Genomic DNA, 19,570 nt, shown 5'->3' with positions numbered 1-19,570 from the left:
TGTTTTTATTGAATTATAATTTACTTACCAAATATTATATCCCGCATCGATTGTTAGAGTTTTATTCTTGAAGTTAAACCAGTTTCAAATTTTCATCTCAGACAGGGTTGTCACACTGAGTCGCACACGCAAGTTTTTATTAAATTTAATATTAACACAAAACTATTATTTATCAATGGAATATAGTTTGAAATGTAAAAATAAATAGTAAATTTAATATTAACACTCAACTATTATTTATCAGGTATCTTAGAATGAAGTTTAGTTAGAAATGTGATAAATTAGAAATTTTCCATTGTGTGGTACTTCTCAAAGCACGGTATAACACAAAAAGCCATCTTGCATTGTTTACACCTATAACTAGACTCTTTTCTTAGTTTTTTGCTAGTACACACAATACACTTCGCAGTCGGAGATGATTTTTTTCGGTCCGTGGTAGTTTTTCCAAAAAATGTCTTTCTGTAAGTCGCGATAGAAATTCTGCCTTCCGTTTTCTGCCATGAGAAGTACCGGGTTGTTCTTTTTCACTTAGCACGAAGAAGAACAAAGAACTTAGCACAAAGAAATAATTTATTTACTAAAAAGTTGTGAAAAGAAACCAATATCACTAGCAAAACACTGATAAAATCGGAGTAAATATAACGCGAAAGGTATAAATAAACAAATATTTTCATAATAATATTTTAAAATAATAAGAAAAACACAAAAAATTGAGCAAAATAAAAACCCCTGGCGTTCAAAACAATCGATTAAAATAATCAATATTTCAAGTGGTTTGAGTGGTAGACCTAATGACATCTGTCAACTGTCAGCTGAAAGTGATACCGATAAATCGCTTTAAAGTATTTAAAAACTTTATAAAATATTTTGTGAGAACTTCAACAGATGGCAATGTATGTTCCGTTTTTGACAGATTGTCAATATGAGTTAAAACTGCGGAGTAATACGTCATCAAAAGTACTGACGAGATATCTCGTCTCTGGCAATACGGGCACTCCGCCATTTGCCGAGATATCTCGTCTCTGGCAACCATCGGGTTAAAACTTTAAAAACGATCTCCTGAAAACTCAAGTTTTTTGATAAATGACGTTGTTGAAAGGAGTGAGCGATATAATTTTAACTTTTAAATTTTAGTATAATCATGTGATAAAATCAAACCCTTTTTACTCGGATACCAGGAGTCGGTTGCAGTCTTGACGATATTCGTCAGTCGCGTATTGTGGGTTGAAATTGTATGTAATTTGACGTGCCGATTTAAAAAAATATTTAAATTAATTTTGCGAAAAGTAATTCTGCTAATGTGAAAATAAAAAAAGTAATAACTACTACAGAATAACTTTTCATATTTTTTTGTTTTTTTTGACATGTCATCAAATATGAAGAAGAATATGGAAGTCTGGGAATTTATGGGGCTGACGACCATCATAGGCTAGTTTAAGTGATCACATTACACACATGTAACATTCACCAATTCTACCCATTATTGACAACCATACTACTCAAATTCTTAAAAGTTCTATTTATATGAACCAATTTCGAAACATTGTTCTTGAATCACTAGAACTTCACTAGAGACATCTATTGGTGAGATGAAAATAAGCTTTTTATTGAGCAGAAACTCTTTTATTAGCATGTGAGGTCCGAATCTCGGATTATAATCACACACATGAGAAACGCCAGAAAATAGCATTTTCATTTTTATTATTTAAGCTTATAATTTGACCAGATAATTTATTTACAACATTTTGAGTGTGTCCCAATACTTGTTCACAAAATCTTTTGAACAAGTATTTGGACACACTCAAAATGTTGTAAATAACTTTTCCTTTAATTTTTACCATTTTTAAATTTAGCTCTCAAGTAGGCACAACAAGATTCCTTGATACGCAAATTGCGGGCGGATGAAATTTCTAACTTAATTCCACTCTCGGTTGGGTAAATAAGTATATAGAGCTAAGAGGGATCATAAAATTCTGGTTTGATGTTAATTATTTTCATAAAATGATGATACTCGACTGGAATTCCCAGATACAGGTTCCGGGTGTAGCTCAAGTATGGCAGAGGAGATTGTCAGATTGCCACGATTTTTTTTTTGGGTAGGCACTTAATTCTAATCAAATACCCGAACTTGAAGGATCTCACATTTTTGTGTGGGCGATTTAATGAAATTTCTTGTAATATGTATTTTCTGTGCTGATTTATGCGCATAACTGTAAACATCATGTTCGGTATATTGTTTATTTTTCGGTAATTTTATTCAGTATACTTACGTATATATTTTTTATCATAGAAACATCTTAGTAAAATAAATATTAAACCATATCCGCTCCCTAGGTGGAGCATGTGGAGTCCACAAACTGTCTGTCCCTAGGCTTTTCTGTCGGCTGCCAGCTCCCTTGCATCCTCCCTAGTCAGATCCGCGTCCCGAAGTTCAAATAGTAAAATATTAACTAACGAAATTATGACATTATAATTTATTTCTTTTTACATGTTTCTTTTCTTATTTTCCTCTTCTGTAGTACCTACTATTCCTCCTCCATTTCCTTTCTTTTATATTAGTAATTTATTCTCATTGAGTGCCTTCACTTACGTCATATGCATCCCATCAAACATGTGGTATTTCCACTCCTATATCCTTCAATCTGTAGTGCTCGTTTGATCACTTAACTTTCATATAATCACGAATTGATTTGATTCAGTGCTCTTTTCACCATTTGGGTGCGAATAGTTAACCATTTGAATGTAGTTTTTTTTTCTAAAAATTAATATAACTGTTGCGAGTAAATATACGATGGATGATTTGACTAAATGTTTAATATGAAAAATAGAAGTTTTAATACATCAAACGCGTGTTACACACTAATTCCTAAACTCGGTCCTTAAGGCAGGATAATCGATAGCCCGCAATTGAATTTTCTTTAAACCCGGGTAACATTGAACGGCAGTGAATTTTTTGCTTAAAACGCCGTTTTTGTATTGTAAAACAAGTTTATCTACGAAATAAAAATACGGTTTTTAACTATTGAAGATAATATAAAATATTTTTCAATATATATTCTAATCTAATTCTAATATATATTTTTATAAAAAAATGTGCGCAGACAACACAGTGGCTTGTCGTTCAGCCGTTCGCGTACTGAATTGTATATTTGCGAGTACACCCTTAAGTATATGAAATGCAAATTATTTGATGAAAATATTAAATAAATTGATGTTGTTTTTTTGACATCCTAACATAGATGAAGAAGAATACGGAAGTCTGGGCATTTACGGGGATAACAACGGTCATAGGCTGGTTTCAGTGATCACTTTACACACGTGTAACATTCACCAATTCTACCCATGATTGACAAACACATTGTCGGAATTTCTATATATGTATATGATCCAATTTCGAAACATTGTACAAAAATCGCTAGAGTTTTCACGAGAGGCATCTATTGTTGAGATGAAGAAGTCTTTTTATTGAGCATAAACTCTTATGTTTGTATGTGTTTGATTTGTATGTATCGATGTGTTTGGTTGATCGGTGTGATGAGATATTTTAAGACTGCGATCTCGGTTTCAGAGGGCCGAACGCTCGAGTTGCATTCCCCGGACGGCGTCCACACGCTGCGGCTCCGTGCGGCTGACGCAGCGGGCGCGGGGCGCTGGCACCGCGCGCTGGCCGCGGCGGCCCGGCGAGCGCAGCGCGCGGCCGCGACGCACGCGCGCCTCGCGCTCACGCCCACCCTGGGCGACCTGAGGCACATGGGGTGGCTGGCGAGGAGACACACCGATTCCCAGGTAAGGTTCTATTTACAACATCCTGAGTGTGTCCGCGAATATCTTTGCGACTTATACGAGGACATGGGCTGTTCAACGGATGAGAGTCTCGCTAAATAGACGGGATTGGCGAAGAAGGTATTATTTGTTGCTGCAGACCAATTCACAGGATTTTTTGGTCTTCGCTTGTAAATTACGTGTTCGTCTCGGTAGGGATGTCGGTGATGTGTTATTTAATTTTTTTCTTTATTTTAAATTCTTTTGCATTTCACAACGTAATATAAATTAAACCCTTATCCGCACCCCAATGGTGAATAGGGCACTGCGTCATATAAACGCAGTGTTATCTTGATCGTTTACACATGAAGGAAAGGTGATCAGCCCTCCGCTTCAAGTACCAGTCCAGGGTAATATTGAATAAATATTACAGTGAAAAAATCACTCATATTTATTCTTACCCCCCCTGGGAATCGAACCCGGGACCTCCAGAACGGTAGCCGAGCGCGCTGACCATTACACTACGGAGGCGGACAGAGGAGGCGGGCTAAATATAAATACAAGTACAAAAAAAAATACAAAAAAGATCCCAAAAAGGCATGGCTTGTGTGTGGGCATACATTATATTTAGGTCATAGTAAAGGGCACTGGCAATAATGCAATTGATATTATAAGAAGTAAAATAAGATTAAAAGTGTTAACATTAACTACAAATACTTGACAAACAGAAAACAAAAAATAATAAAAGTAAAAAACTTAAATTTGATCAATGTTTTTTGGGCTTTGTAAAATAATGGAGTCGGGTTTTTTCATTTAAAAAGAAGAAGAGAGTGTGTCCAAATACTTGTTCACAAATCTGGATATCTCCAATTAGGAGTTTTTATGAAATCTCTTCATAGATGAAGAAGAATATGGAAGTCTGGATATTTACAGGGTTGTGGTTGTCAATCATGGGTAGAATTGTTGAATGTTGCACGTGAGTAAAGTGATCACTTAACCAAGCTTATGACGGTTGTATACTCTGCGAATGCCAAGACTTCCATATTTACTTCATTCTTCATTTGTTGACAAGAAATAATGTCAACGGTCTAATTCTTAAAAAAAATCGTAATTGCCGCTTTTATTTACAACTTCTAAGGAAATCAACCTTTCGTGGCACTAGATATCGTCATCTGTGGTCATCGCGTTATTTTATTTTTTGATGACGTACCTTTTACATATAATTCGTATTTTTGTTGTTGTTGCAGACAAACAAAAACAAATCCTTTAAAAAACCGGTTATGTACCTATTTTAACAACTGTACCTCCAGAGCTGAAGCGCAAATATTTTTGGAGAAGGAACAAAAAAGCATTTGTATTTGGTGCCCCTAATATAGTCTCACTGTATTAGAAACATTCCTTTTTATATCTCTCGAAATCGCCCAAACGCTCTTCAACTTTCCATTCGTTATAATAGGTAGGTACATGTGTAATATTTACGTTTCCATGTTTACATATTCATTCAAAACAACATTAATTTTCTTACATTTTGTCTCTCTAATTAGTGTTTGAATGTATCTACTTATATTTGCACTCCGTTTGAAACCTACGGGTATAGATAAGCATAACATCACATTGAGACCCAAAAATATAAATAAACAGAGTATAAATTCCCCAATCGCATTCCAGCGTAATTAAGTTTTTTGAAGGCAATTTCCCATTTTCAACATATTAATGAGAGCTAATTATATGTTTTTTGTAGTCAAAGGTCTCGCATTTATTTAGCGCACAAGTAACAAGATTAAGCTGGAAACGTGAATTTGTTGACAGTTACGTGCTCATTTTAACGTTAAACACTGCCTAAACACATAATTTTGTTCGGAAAACACAGGAAATGGTGTACGGTAATTGGGTATTTGAACAGTTTTCATCGCGAATATTACTTAGCTTTCGTGATTGCTTTGGTCGCTAAATGCTTTACGTGTAAAGGAAAATCCAAATTTGTTGCCCTTTTAGAATGTCAATTAACGCGAAATATAATTTTAGCTAAGGTCATCGATCCTCGGGTAATGTATGGAATATTGTCGCGTCGCAAGATACCCCCACGTTGCATAGTTTGGAGTTTTTGGCTATGTTTTCCTGTTCTCTTTTCGGGCCCAATAACTCCGAACAAAATACTAAAATGCGTGGTACGTTTCGTGTTAGAATACACCGAGAATATGATCGTCTTCCGTGGGAGTAATCTGTCGTATTGTATGCATAATTGTTTCTTAGTAATCGGTTACGAAGTAGGTCAGCCGGTGAAAACCGCTTAGTTTGTAATGACTTATTGTATTACTCGCTACCTTTGAATAATCATAATAGATACATACGCGAAATTGCAAACTCATTTATGTTAAGGCCATATTTTAATGGGCGTCATTATTTATGCAGTTTCGATGGAAATTTATTAAATTAAATGTTTAACATTTTTGACATGTCAGCATAGATGAATATGGAAGTCTGGACATTTACAGGGCTTACGATCGTCATAGGCTTGGTTAAGTGATCGCTTTACACACTTTTAACATTCAACAATTCTACCCATGGTTGACAACCACGCTATAAAACTTCTAGATATACTGATCAAACTCGTGACATATAACAAGTTCACAACAGCCATCTATGCTGGAAAAGGGAAAGATTTTATTAAGCAAAGACTCTTATGTTTGCAAGGTCCGATTCTTGGATTAAATCGACATACTTGTCCGCCCCGCCTGAAAAGATTCTATGTTTTATATGAGACCATATCCTTCTTCATCTATGTTGAGATGTCAAAAATGTAAAAATTGATGTCAAAGATGTCAAAAATAACTGCCAAGCGGAGGTAATCCAGAATTACGAACAAGTATTTCGACTCAAAATGTTGTAAATTAAATGTTATCAAAGAACGCGTGTATTAATTAAGTATATGCATAGTTTCCTCATTTGTTCCGTAAATTTCCACGCAACGACTTAATTTCGTCACGTTACCGGAATGATCATGTCAAACGTCCGCCTTTATTGTAAGCGTGACAGTGTAGCGATGTAGCGATGTAGCGACAGTGACGGGTGGGGTGGTTTTTATTTTAGTAAAATTGCCCTAATGGCACCCCTTTCTGCGTCGGTGTGTTTCCTCCCCGTAGCAGGTCCGGGACGAGATCACGCGTCGAGAGCACCTGCAGGGCTAATATATCCCGTCATATTCTCCCGACACGTTCAGCTTGGCGATGAAGCCGACTTTTATGAAATCAGTACCCATAAATGTTATTTATGGCCAGTAATGATTTCGTTGTTCAAATAACTTTCCATACATTTATCACACGATGTTTAATAACGCTTGTAAATGACGTGTTCGTACCGGTAGGGATGTCGGTGATGTATTGTTTAATTAAATTCATGTATTTTTTTTGGGCTTTATAAAATAATGGAGTCGGGTTTTGTTCCATTTAAATTGTATATTTAGGCAGTTAAAACTTGGAGGTACTACAGAAATACGTGGTGTATGCGAAATTAATTTAAATCAGGACTTTGTTACGGAAAATTCAATTAAGTTTATGAAATTTATTAGCATTAATGTTTAAGCTGTATTTATGCTCTCGGACCGATTGGACGGGTAATGTTAAAAAAATATATTGGTTTTCCTTTAATCGAAACTTTAAATTATTATGAGTTTTGTAATATGCAATATTCATGGAAAGGGTTGATAAATTCACTCATTCCCCTGCGAATAATTGATACCGGATGCATATTCATTAACAAATGTTTTTAATGAGGACCCACACAATTAGAACTTATACGCGGTTATATTATATATTTACAAAACTACCTCGTTTTTCAATGTGCAAAGTAAGACTTTAACTGTGAGAAAACAATACGGGTTTCCTGTTTGGCTTTTTAATTTAAAATGCTATTAAACAATTGCTATGCCAGGCATTGATAATTTATTCTATTTCTCAGATGATAAAAGTCGTAAACAGGTAAACATACTAGAAATAAGATATTTTTATCGAATTGACGATCTCCGAGATTTTACATATCATGTTATCTACTTATATACCTTTATAAAACTGGTTAATTTGAACATATAATCTAATAAAATTATTTATAAAAATAATCGCATGCTTATGTTGACCTCGCTGGGAGTCAAACATGAGACACGAGCATTTAAAAAATCAAAAAACACATTTTCTGCAAATCGCCACGTATTAACTATATGCCGTTATTTTGTTATTATTAAAGAAAACACTTGTTTTTTTACCACTTGAGTTTATTTGACGACTAGTTTCGGAAGCTAAGCTTCCATCTTCATTTTATATTTATACCTGAAGATGGAAGCTTAGCTTCCAACACTAGTCGTCAAATCAAGTTGTAAAAAAACAAGTAATTTATTTAATAATTTCAACCACAAAGTAAATGCCGAAACAATAAATAAAACAGTTTTTTGCTGTTGTAATTATTGCGAAAGTGCTCATAATAATTTATAAGGCGCAATTTCCTGTTAATGTCAGCCATATTTTCGAGACAATTAGTCATTAGTATACAGAGTATCTTACATTAATTTACCTCCTTAATTATTTGAATACTTATGGTGTTTTTAAAAAAGAAAATAAGTCTGTGAAACTGTTGTTTACGGTTGAGAATTGTAGAGATTGTGAAGTGATTAGACTGTTTCAGAGTATGTATAATGATTTCACTTTATAAGTGCCTACACGTTTGTGCTTCGCGTGTGTATGTGTGTATGTATGTACACGTATTTTATTTAGAATCCGCGACGTGGGCGGTTTCTTTGGGAGAAATTTCTAGAGAGTTGAATGCACCGAATTAGAAGCGTTGAATGGCGTTTTGCTTATACTGTTGCGATCAAAATGATCAACATTTTTTTAAAATAGTGAATGAAACTTAAAAGATGGCTCTTATTAAACAATTTTTTCTCTATCACTGACAGCTGTTTAAAGGCGTAAAATAGCAAGTACCGTAAATCGTTTTATTTTCTTTATTGACGTTAGAAATAAGATCAAGGCATTCTTGAATTGATTCGCGTTTGAAAGTATACTCTGCTAATATTACATTTAGATTGGCCATAATCACTTCTAGACGGATGTTTGCGATTTGTGGGTATGCAATAAAACTAAATTGAATTTTTCGAGCATTTATTCAATATGCTAAAGATAAATTATTCTTTGGCTATGGTCTTTGGATTTAAAATTCATCTCCCGGTTCCCTACTATATTTTCAACACAGTAATTCTTCTAAAAAAAGGTAATAAAAATAATTGATATCAGAAAAATAATTTCAAAAAAATATATTTAAGATAAAAAGCATCAAAGTCTACATAATTTGCATTAAGATTTAAAAAATTTATAACGTTAACCATTTTAAAATGATCGACGAGATTTCCTGTTTTTATAATAAATCCTAAATAAACTTTTCCCTTTTCCGAGATTGATTAATTTTATCCATTATATTTTTAATTTGAAGTACATTTTTATTTATTAATTAATTCTAATAACAAAGTTAATATTCGTGTAGAAAATATGTAATTCCACCTCTGTTGTTAAGTGGTCAGAGCGTTTCGTCCCGGGTCAATACCCAGGAGAGTCAAAATAAATATAAGTGATTTTTCACTTTAATATATAGTTCATCACCCTGGACTGGTACCTGAAGCGCAGGGCTGATCCCTTTTCTCTCGTATATTTACTGATCAAGATAACACTGCTCATACACAGTGCCCTGTATTGGGTGCGGATAAGGGTAAGAAGAAGAAAAATATACATGTATCATATTTTTAAACAATTGCATACTTTGGCAGTTTGCCAATGAATGCTGAAATATGGAAATATATATTATTTTTTGACATTTCAACATAGATTAAGAAGAATATAGAAGTCTGTGCATTTACGGGGCTTACGACCATCATAGTCTGGTTTGAAGTCCCTTTACAAAAAAAAAACAAAAATAATTACGAAAAATAACTCCAGTAATTGGAGATAATCCAGAATTGTGAACAAGGTTCATTGGTTAATTAGTTATTTGGACACTCAACATTTTGTAAATGTTAATATATTACTTTGGATAATAACATTCAATAATTTATTCCAATTTCCATATTATCCCTTCACAAATACGAATATATTTTTTTTCCGGCAACAATGTCGTATTATTTTTTATTACGAAGTGTTTTATTACGAAAATTAAAGTATTTAAAAATTATAATAATAACCCCTTATCCGCACCCCAATGGTGCATAGGGCACTGCGTCATATAAACGCAGTGTTATCTTGATCGTTAACACATGAAGGAAAGGTGATAAGCCCTCCGCTTCAGGTACCAGTCCAGGGTAATATTGAATAAATATTAGAGTGAAAAAATCACTTATATTTATTTGACCCCCCCTGAGAATCGAGCCCGGGACCTCAATAACGGTAGCCGAGCGTGCTGACCATTACACTACGGAGGCGGACAATATTTCCATATTATCCCTTCAGAAATACGATTTTTTTTTTCCGGCAACAATGTCGTATTAAGACTTACAATTTTATTACGAAAATTAAAGTATTTACCCGGCTTTAATCTACTAAGTACTTTCCAAACTCTTGACTCGGCATAGTTAAAAGTTACTTTGTTAAAGTACGACGAACAGTATTCATTACTTAGCTTAAGAGCTCCGCTGCTGTCATTGTGGTATTCATTTTAATATCGGAGACACCTTTGGACTTAAACGAAGATAAAATGGGCTCGAGACTCTACTTTGAAGTGAACTCTTGTTGGAAAATATGTTGTATTAGTAGCTACTTATTCGGTAAATAATATTTACCGAGAAAGCCCAACACGTTACGGCCATGTGCCTTTTCTAAATTATGTCAAACATTTATAACATTTTGAGTGTGTCCAAATACTAGTTCACAAATCATGATTATCTCCAATAAAGAGTTATTTTTGACATCTTAACATAGATCTATGTTGAGAAGTCAAAAAAATAATGTAAAAATATATCTTATTCAGAGATAATCCAGATTTGTGAACAAGTATTTGGAGACACTCAAAATGTTGTAAATAAATTAACTGTAAATAAAATGTTAGCTAAAATAAATAAAAATTAAGAGAATATTTTCTAGCGTTTCTTGACTAGGTATGTGAATATAATCCTAGATTCGGACCTCACAAACAAATTTCTTCAGAATGAAAAGCTTCTCTCGTCCCACCACTGAAGTCTCTAGTGAAATTCTAGTGAATTCAAACACTATGTTCCGAGTTTGATCAATATAAGTTCAAAGAATTGTAATAGTAGGTATTAGTGTCAATCATGGGTGAATGTTACACGTGTGTAAAGTGATCAATTAAACCAGCCTATGACGGTCGTTAGCCCCGTAAATGCCCAGACCTTCATATTCTTCTTCATCTATGTTGAGATGTCAAAAAATAATGCATGTCAAATAAGATTAGTTAATAGATTGAGACTTTTATGTACATTTTAGAGACGTTGGAAATTTGGTCTTAAGTTTTTATTTCAATCTATTCTAGTAAATTACGGACGAATGAATTATTTCAGCTGGAAATTATAGTCGCGTGTTGAGTTTTTATTAGAAAGTAAATTTTTATGTAGGCTTATTATTATAGGCATGGCTAACTGCTTAATGCATTCGAGTTTATTTAATCCGAAATAAAAGGAAACTAATTATTTACTTAACTTTTTATTTAAAAATCTAATGTGACACGTGTTTCGATGCATTTTATTTAACATTTTTTATGTCATAATTAATAGTTGACATCAAAGTTTAAAATGAATCAATGTTACTACAACGTGACTGCTGAATCAATTTATTTCATTATTTTTTTATAAAGTGATTAAAACACACACTTTTGCAATTACTTTTATTTTTGCTTCTATTACTCTTACCGGTTTCGACAAACACCTTGTCCTTCTTCAGGGATCTATCCATGAAAAAGACAAGTTGGTCGAAAGCTGTTGGAATAATAGTACCAAAAATAAAAGTGGTTTAAATCAAAGTTTGTTTTATTTTTATTTTTATAAAGTTTATTGACCTTTAAATTACCAATACCAATACCCCTAAATATATTTTTTGTTCATTAGTTTTAATTTTTACCAGAAGATGAAAACATCTGTAAGTTTTCGAAACTAGTCGTATATATAAATAAAACTCATTAAGCCGGGAAAAAAAAAGAATCAGCATGTCATTCCACAAAATTAATGCCGAATCAATAAATAATGTAAGTTTATTCATTGTTTCACAAAATAAAAGCAACAAAAAAATCACTAATGTTATAGAAATGTATTTTTTCTTCTGTTTGGAGACTAGAAGAACCATTTACGGATAAAAATACTTGGTTTGAAATAGAATATTACCGTGCAAATTATATATACGCGTACACTATACTTGGCATTAAGCTTTTTCGAGTTTTGATCAAAATGAAAAACGAAATGAAATAGCTATAATGTGAATAGGCCCATACAATATGCTATTGTGCGAATAAAACTACTTAGAAAACGCTTGATAAGTCATGCGTATCATCTCATTGATCGTGAATAGCATAGGACAGTCTTTTATCGCAATAAAGGAAAAGCTTAGAAGCTTTACGAATTTTCGAAATACATCAATATTTTCACCAACTTCAGAGTTCGTTTCACGATTTATCGAGTTTTTTTCGCCGCTTCAAATGTAATTATCTACCAATTTCAGCAAACGGAAATGTGCTTGTATTTTTCAGGAAATGAATAAAATGAGCGAAAATTGAGAAACACGAACGTTTTACGTCACATAAAATAATGAAAAATTATATATCCTATTTATTACGTCGCGTCCGGGCGTCAAATTTATTACATGGTTTTACACTCAGGAAAATGCGACTTGTCCTTGCATGTCAGGGTTTCAATGGAAAAACGTGATCATTTAAAAAAAGCTTTCTCTCAAGGAAACACATAAGGTACGTAAAAATACGTACTAACCATTTTCCTACGTATCCGTCGCGACATGCCGCTGAAACATTTAATAAAAGAGGATTATTTACTTTTCAAATTTATTGCCAGCCGTTATTTTAAAAGAAATGCTTTTCAAAGATGCAATGTTTCTTCAACTCGACTAACCATTTTGTCATTGATCCATTACATTTGTGTTAAGCTACCGAGCAAGAGGCCTCGAGTTCTATTCCCAAGTAGGGGGTGTCAAAAGAAATATTTGTGACTTTTCACTCCAATATTTATTTTAATAATTCCCTGGTCTGGTACCTGCCGCGAAGGATTGATCACCTTGCCTTTATGTAAGCAACAATCAAGATAACACTGTGTCAGAAAAAATAAAGCCCTATGCACCATTAGGTGCGGATAAGGGTTGGAAGATAAAATGATATTTTTAGACTGCGTTGAATTTATATTTCGGTTAGAGAAAATATTTTTAGGATTATTTCGTCTATTATACATATATTTTCTCCTTCCGACGTTTCGGGTGCCATTACACGGGCCATCTTCATGTCGGAAGAGAAACATCGGGAGAAGGAAATAATTAGGTTTCACTGGTGAAGTAAAAAATATTGTAATATTTTTTAACACTGACCGTTAAAATCAACGTTCATATTTACATGTATAGTGCGGTGTTCAACCATATCCCCTTTAAAATGATTCCTATTTGATAGTATTCCGTAAATTGGGAGCGTTTTGGGAACATTCGCTCCCTCATAAGACATCCATTGCCCGATAGTGTGTTTTCTTTAGAAACTTGCGCAAAAACGGTGCTTCACAGAGCGTAAAAATTGACTGTAAATCCAAATAGCCCCTGTGAGCCTACGCCTTATTATCCTTTATCCGTATTCATACGCCAGGAGCCGCAAAAGCCACCCCTGAAAAAGCGTCCTGGGAAATACTCCCGTCTTTTTTATATTGATGTTCGAAACCGTACCGTTTCATTTTGTGCCATTTAAATTGATGTTTTCTACCAGAACTGTTTGAAGTGGAATTTTTCCGCAGCGCGTCCACAAAACACGGATAAGCATTTTTCTTCATTTTTCAAATCCCCTCCCTGGTGAAAATGAGTCGCGCTCGGGTTTCGGTTTCTCTAGGCATTTGCGGAAGTCGCGGAAAATATAATCAGCACGTTTCGTATTGCGACTGAACGACGATCATCCGAGGATTTGCATCATTTGCGAACCGTAACTTGTTACAGGAATTCTGCCATAACATGCACTTAAGGGAATTCGATAATAAACTTATGTCGTATCTGTTAGACTATTTCATTTGGTCGTACGTACATTGTTTGATTTTAATAATACTTAAAATGTAAATCACCCTAAGTAGATTTTACCAGTGAGATATCGATATAAAGTCGAGGGAGAGATGGTTCGGTTAAGTAAAGATAAGTTATAAGAGTAGAATCGGGGGGGAATAGTTTCAGTTCGGGTGAATGGCAGTGTTGTAGTTGGGAATGATAGTTTCCGCTATTTTTTTTTTGTTGGAGGTAGTTTCGGCTAAGCATTAGAGACCGGTAATGCGAGTAAAATCGAAGGGAGACAGTTTTAGTTCGGGCGGATGCCAGTGTGATAGGCAGGAATAATAGTTTTCGCAAAGTTTTTTGGTTGGAGATAGTTTTGGCTAAGCAGTAGACATCGGTAATACGAGTATAATCGGAGTGAGATAGTTTTAGTTCGGACGGACGCCAGTGTAATAGATGGGAATGATAGATTCCGCTAGGTTTTTTTGGTTGGAGATAGTTTTGGCTAAGCAGCTAGATACCGGTAATACGAGTTCAATCGGAGGGTGATACTTTTAGGGGTGGATGGCTTTGCGATAGACGGGAATAATAGTTTTCGCTTAGTTTTTTGGTTCTAGATTATTTTGGAAAATAGAGACCGATAGCACAAGTATAATCGGAGAGAAATAGTTTTTCTTCGGGCGGATACCAGTGTGATAGACGGAAATGATAGTTTTTGCTTAAGTTTTAGGTTAGATATTATTTTATATAAGTAATATAGACCGGTTTTCACGAGTATAATCGAGGAATATATTATTGTTTCGGTTCAGGTAAATGGGAGTGTGATGGATGGGAATTATGGTTCTTGATGAGGTTTTTAGCTAGAGATAGTTTCGGTTAAGCGGTAAAGACCGGTAACGATAGTATATTTGAGGAATATAGTTTCTGTTAGGGTGAATGATAGTAAAATACAGTTTCAGAATAGTACAGTATGGTTTAGGATGAATGATACAATGCAATAGACGGAAAAATATAGTTTCGTCTAATATTGTTCAATTATGTGAAGATAAGTTGGAAGAGATAGTTTAGGCCCAAATAAGCGGGATAGAGAGATATTTTCGGTGTAATTGCTGAAAATTAATTTGTAATTACCAGGTACTTGCATTATAATCAATATTCTAATCGTGTTATGTTTCGTTTTTTCAGACGAGTCTCTCAGCAAGTTCCGAGAGTTCCGAGGAGTCCGACCGCTGGCAGCCCGTGTTCGCCGCCATCACGGACACTGAGCTCAGGTAGGCGCAAACTACCTTGCTGGTCACTAACTCACCACTCGCTATCCTATTATTCCAATATCTGCACCCTCGTCCTTCCTTCCCCGGCTCTTCTGCCTTTCCATCGTAACCGATTCCGACCATCCGGTACTTTGTGTCCGCTCAACCGGAATCTCCACCATCCTCGAGTTTGGAGCCATTTTTTTAATGAATTAATATGAATATTTTTACAATCCATGACGAGGTTATCGACAATTTTTTCCGTAGCAGGATTTGGTTTCACTTGAGTTTATATATGTACCTACCTAGATACAAATATAAACATTATTTTTCGACATCTCAACAAACATGAAAAAAATTATGGAATTCAGGGCAGGGTTTACGACATTGACGTTATACGAATATTTTAAATATAAAAAAGTCTGTAAAAATAACTTAATGACATGACTCATGTATAAAAATGTAACATTATTTTATTATTTGCATTCATTTGATGGATTGAGGTTTTCTATGGACATTTGGAGGTTAATTAATAATGGACGTAATTTATCAGAACATTAAGGTGGGGACTGACCAGTCATTTCGTCGTAACGTAACACGTTACGTTGCGAGCATTGGTATAGTCAGTACAGCGAGCCGAGATCGTTCCGAGTACTCCATCCGATGTTCGGATGCTCGCCGCAAATGTTACGTTACGACGAAATGGTCCGGTGAGTCCCTACCTTAAGGTGGCTTAGTGGGTCTATGTAAAAAAAGACATTAATTATGTTTATCAATTTATTAACGAATGTATTTATATGTATATGTATATTTGGCTAATAAATGGAGAAAAAAAACTATTCGACGAGGTGTGGGCAGAAGACAAATCTCCTGGCTCCGTTAAATACGAGATTGGATAGGGATCAGGACCGTCGAGGTGCGTCGAGGTGCTGTTTAGAGCTGCCCAAGACAAGGACAATTACTCTCAAGTGGTATTCGACGTCAGGAGGACCTGACAAGATACGAACAGTAGAAGTGTACAAATTTTGGACTTATTATTGTTAATATAATAAATTCCAAAAATGAAGCCTAATCGATGGAGAGACAGCTGGTCTTCCACCTCCCAGGAGCGGACCGGAGAATAACAGGACATAGTCCTTGATAAAGAAGAAGAAGAAGAATTATAAGGAAATAGATAATCCAATCGAATGCTGCCACCCTGTTGCAATAAATGTGTTTTGAGTAACGATCTTTCATTTCCACTTTCCGGCAGTGCATTTGGTATAGAGGGCGCAATTAAAACTTTCCCCAAAGTTTGATGCTGCGAACCACCCTCCCCCCCCCGTGGAACTGACACCCCCCCCCCCTTCACGTACCCCCCGCCACGCCACATAGTTGGGCCAAGTTTCCCGATCACATTCACCGCGATGGATCTGTAAATACCGAGATTAATTGTGTTATCGGGAGAGATTACCATGCTTGTGTTTCACATCTTAACGTTAAAACTTTGAATACGAATAGGGTGATTTGCATACAGATAGAAAATTGTACCGCCGTACAAAACCAAAATTGTATGTTTTAAAAAAATAAAACATAAATAGCATTACGAATCATCGCATATTTGAAATTAAAAAAAAAACTAAATATGTATGTAAAATTTTTTTTTTACAGTTCAGTACCTTAACACGAGTTATTTGGAAAAACGTGATAAGATAAATATTTTTTTCATTACTTGATTCGGCTGTCACTTTGTGGTAATATTTATTTATTTTTTATTTTTACTTCAGATTTTAGTTTTACTTAGTACCAAGTAAAATTTTAATTAGAAAAGGAACATTTGTATTATTATCTAGTTATTTTAATCGTTACGTTATCCTGCGTTTCTTGTACCAGTCTAGGGTGATATTAAATAAATATGACAGTTAAAATAACCCGTATTTTGACCCCCCTACGAAATCGAACTTTGAAGAAGTTAAAGATTGATTGATACATAAAAACCCCTAGATCCTTTTAAAATAGTTTATTTTATTTGATTTATTTTATTTGTTCGGGAATTGTACAGCTTTTCATTTAAAATGGTATATAATAAAAATAGTTACATTAATAAAAATAAAGCCAATTAAACAATTCCACAACCCTCCATTGCCTTCGATTTTGTTATAATAAGTATTAAAACATTAAGAAATAAAAAAAAATAAAACAAGAAGAGTGGGAGTGTGTGTGTGTGAGGAAGGGAGTAAAAGGATAAGGGTATGTTGTAAAAAATAGAATTTGCAGGTAGGAAAAGGAAAAGGAATGTAAAATAAACTAAAATAAACCTGTGTCGAAAGAAAGCGTTTTTCGAACATGTTCAATGATTGATTGTTCATTTCAATTGACCTTTTGATCGTAAATACAAGTTCATTATAATTAAAACGGTTTGAAACTATTTTCTCGTCCATTTTACGGGCAGCCTATTTAGCATAGGGAGCTCTTTGTCTTCTTCCAGCCACTTTACATTATTTTCTCTGAGGGGGTGAAATTTGAATAATATCATCGAGAGCAGCGCAGAAGGGTCACTCCGGCTGGAGGGTAGGAAGGTTACTCGCAAGTACCGGGCCGGAGGTCAACTCCCGCGAGTCGGATCGATCCACTCGCCGATGACATCTGAGAAGTGGCCGAGACCTATCCGAGATCCTCTCGAGCTTACATAACGGACCTGGAGATGTGAAGAAAAAATAATAAAGGGTCAGATTTCAAGATTTTTCAAACCGAATAAATACAATATATACCGTTAACCCCCCCGTAACGTTGAGATAGGTACCGCGTTATTGTAGAGGAAGTTGTAAATGGGTTGAATGTTTTTGAATTGTATTTTAATTTCAAATGACTCATTTCAGTAATTTTCTTTAGTTAAAATGTAAAAATACAGTTGAAAATATTAACCCCTTATAACATTCCCTAAGATAAAGGGGTACATATCTCATCGTTGTAGTGTGTCAAATACTTATTCACAAATCTGGGTTTTCCACTTAGGAGTTAGACGTTCATATTCGTTTTCATCTACTTGAACTGTTCAATTAATGCGTAGATTGACGTCATAAAACAAAAGTACTTTACAAAATTTTGAGTGTGTCCAAATACTTGTTCACAAAATCTGAATTATCTCCAATTACAGGAGTTATTTTCTAATTATTTTTTGACATCTCATCAAAGATGAAGAAGAATATGGAAGTCTGGGCATTTACGGGGCTGACGACCGTCATAGGCTAGTTTAAGTGATAACTTTACACACGTGTAACATTCACCAATTCTACCCATTATTGACAACCACACTACTCAAATTCTTGGAAGTTCTATATATATGAACCAATTTAGAAACCTTGTTCTTGAATCACTAGAACATCACTAGAGACATCTATTGGTGAGATGTAAAAAAACAAAAGTACTTTATTTAGAAATTACATGTCTGGGTCACCTTCAAAGTATTCATCTCTCCAACGGACACACTTATTATCCCAACGGTGTTTCCACTTTTGAAATCAGTCCTGGGACGCTTCTTTCGTAATGTCCTGTAGCTCCTTCGTCACATTAACCCTAATCTTGGCAATCGTCTCAAATCGACTTCCTTTTAAATGTCTTTTGTATTTGGAAAATATGAAGAAGTCAGAAGGAGCGAAATCAGGCGGAATAGGGTAGGTGGAGAAAAACAGTGATCGTATGTAAACTAAGGAGTTCTGAAACCTGATGAGCTGAAGGACATCACAAAAGAAGCGTGAAGAAGTGACAGCAGTGTCAAAAAAACATGCTGTCCCCTATGAGCAATGTTTAGCATTGCTTTTGTTGGTTTTACGTTTAACAAATGACTGCCAAAGCGGTCAAAAAATGTTTAGTAAAAAAAACTATTTTTACCTAAAACGACCTAGGAAAAACACGCGCGTATTCGAATGCAACAGATGCAACGTTGTGTAGAAAATTTAAACCGATCAGTGAATCAGTGTAGGAGATTTAAGATTTTGAACAAATAAACATTTAATTTTTTTAAATACAAACATTACTTGTTGGGTAATATATCCAAAATAAAACACGGTTTTTTGGATTAAATTCTACATTTTTTCAATCCAAAAAATCGTGGTTTATTTTGGATATATTACCCAACAATTCAATATGGAATTCTATCAACTGTCTGCAGTTACAATAAACAAATATTACTGCTTATCGTAATTTCTATTCGTGTTGGTTATGATTTGATACAGCTTTAAATATGTTTAACCTTTTTTGTTTTATTTGTAAAAATCTAACATAAAGAGGTGTTCATAACACGTCAAATTACGAGACGTAAAATTAGTTACGGCCGTTAGCTTTATAGAGTTTTGAATA

General features: G+C 34.6%; 1 protein-coding gene across 1 annotated transcript in view; it reads left to right on the top strand.

The window, feature by feature from the left end:
* The window catches only part of LOC148310091 (beta-1-syntrophin-like), a 78,484-nt gene that overhangs the window by 24,287 nt on the left and 34,627 nt on the right, over positions 1-19,570 (top strand). The window contains exons 3-4 of the mRNA XM_088259008.1: positions 3,569-3,786; positions 15,168-15,253. Of these exons, the coding sequence (XP_088115134.1) occupies positions 3,569-3,786; positions 15,168-15,253 (304 nt within the window). The remainder of the gene's footprint in view (positions 1-3,568; positions 3,787-15,167; positions 15,254-19,570) is intronic.

Source organism: Brachycentrus maculatus, unplaced genomic scaffold, assembly GCF_059751285.1.
Source record: "Brachycentrus maculatus isolate JH-2025_06_01 unplaced genomic scaffold, ASM5975128v1 h1tg000107l, whole genome shotgun sequence".
Lineage (NCBI taxonomy): Eukaryota > Metazoa > Arthropoda > Insecta > Trichoptera > Brachycentridae > Brachycentrus > Brachycentrus maculatus.
The sequence above is the reverse complement of the archived record's forward strand: the minus strand, read 5'-3'. Positions and strand labels throughout refer to the sequence as shown.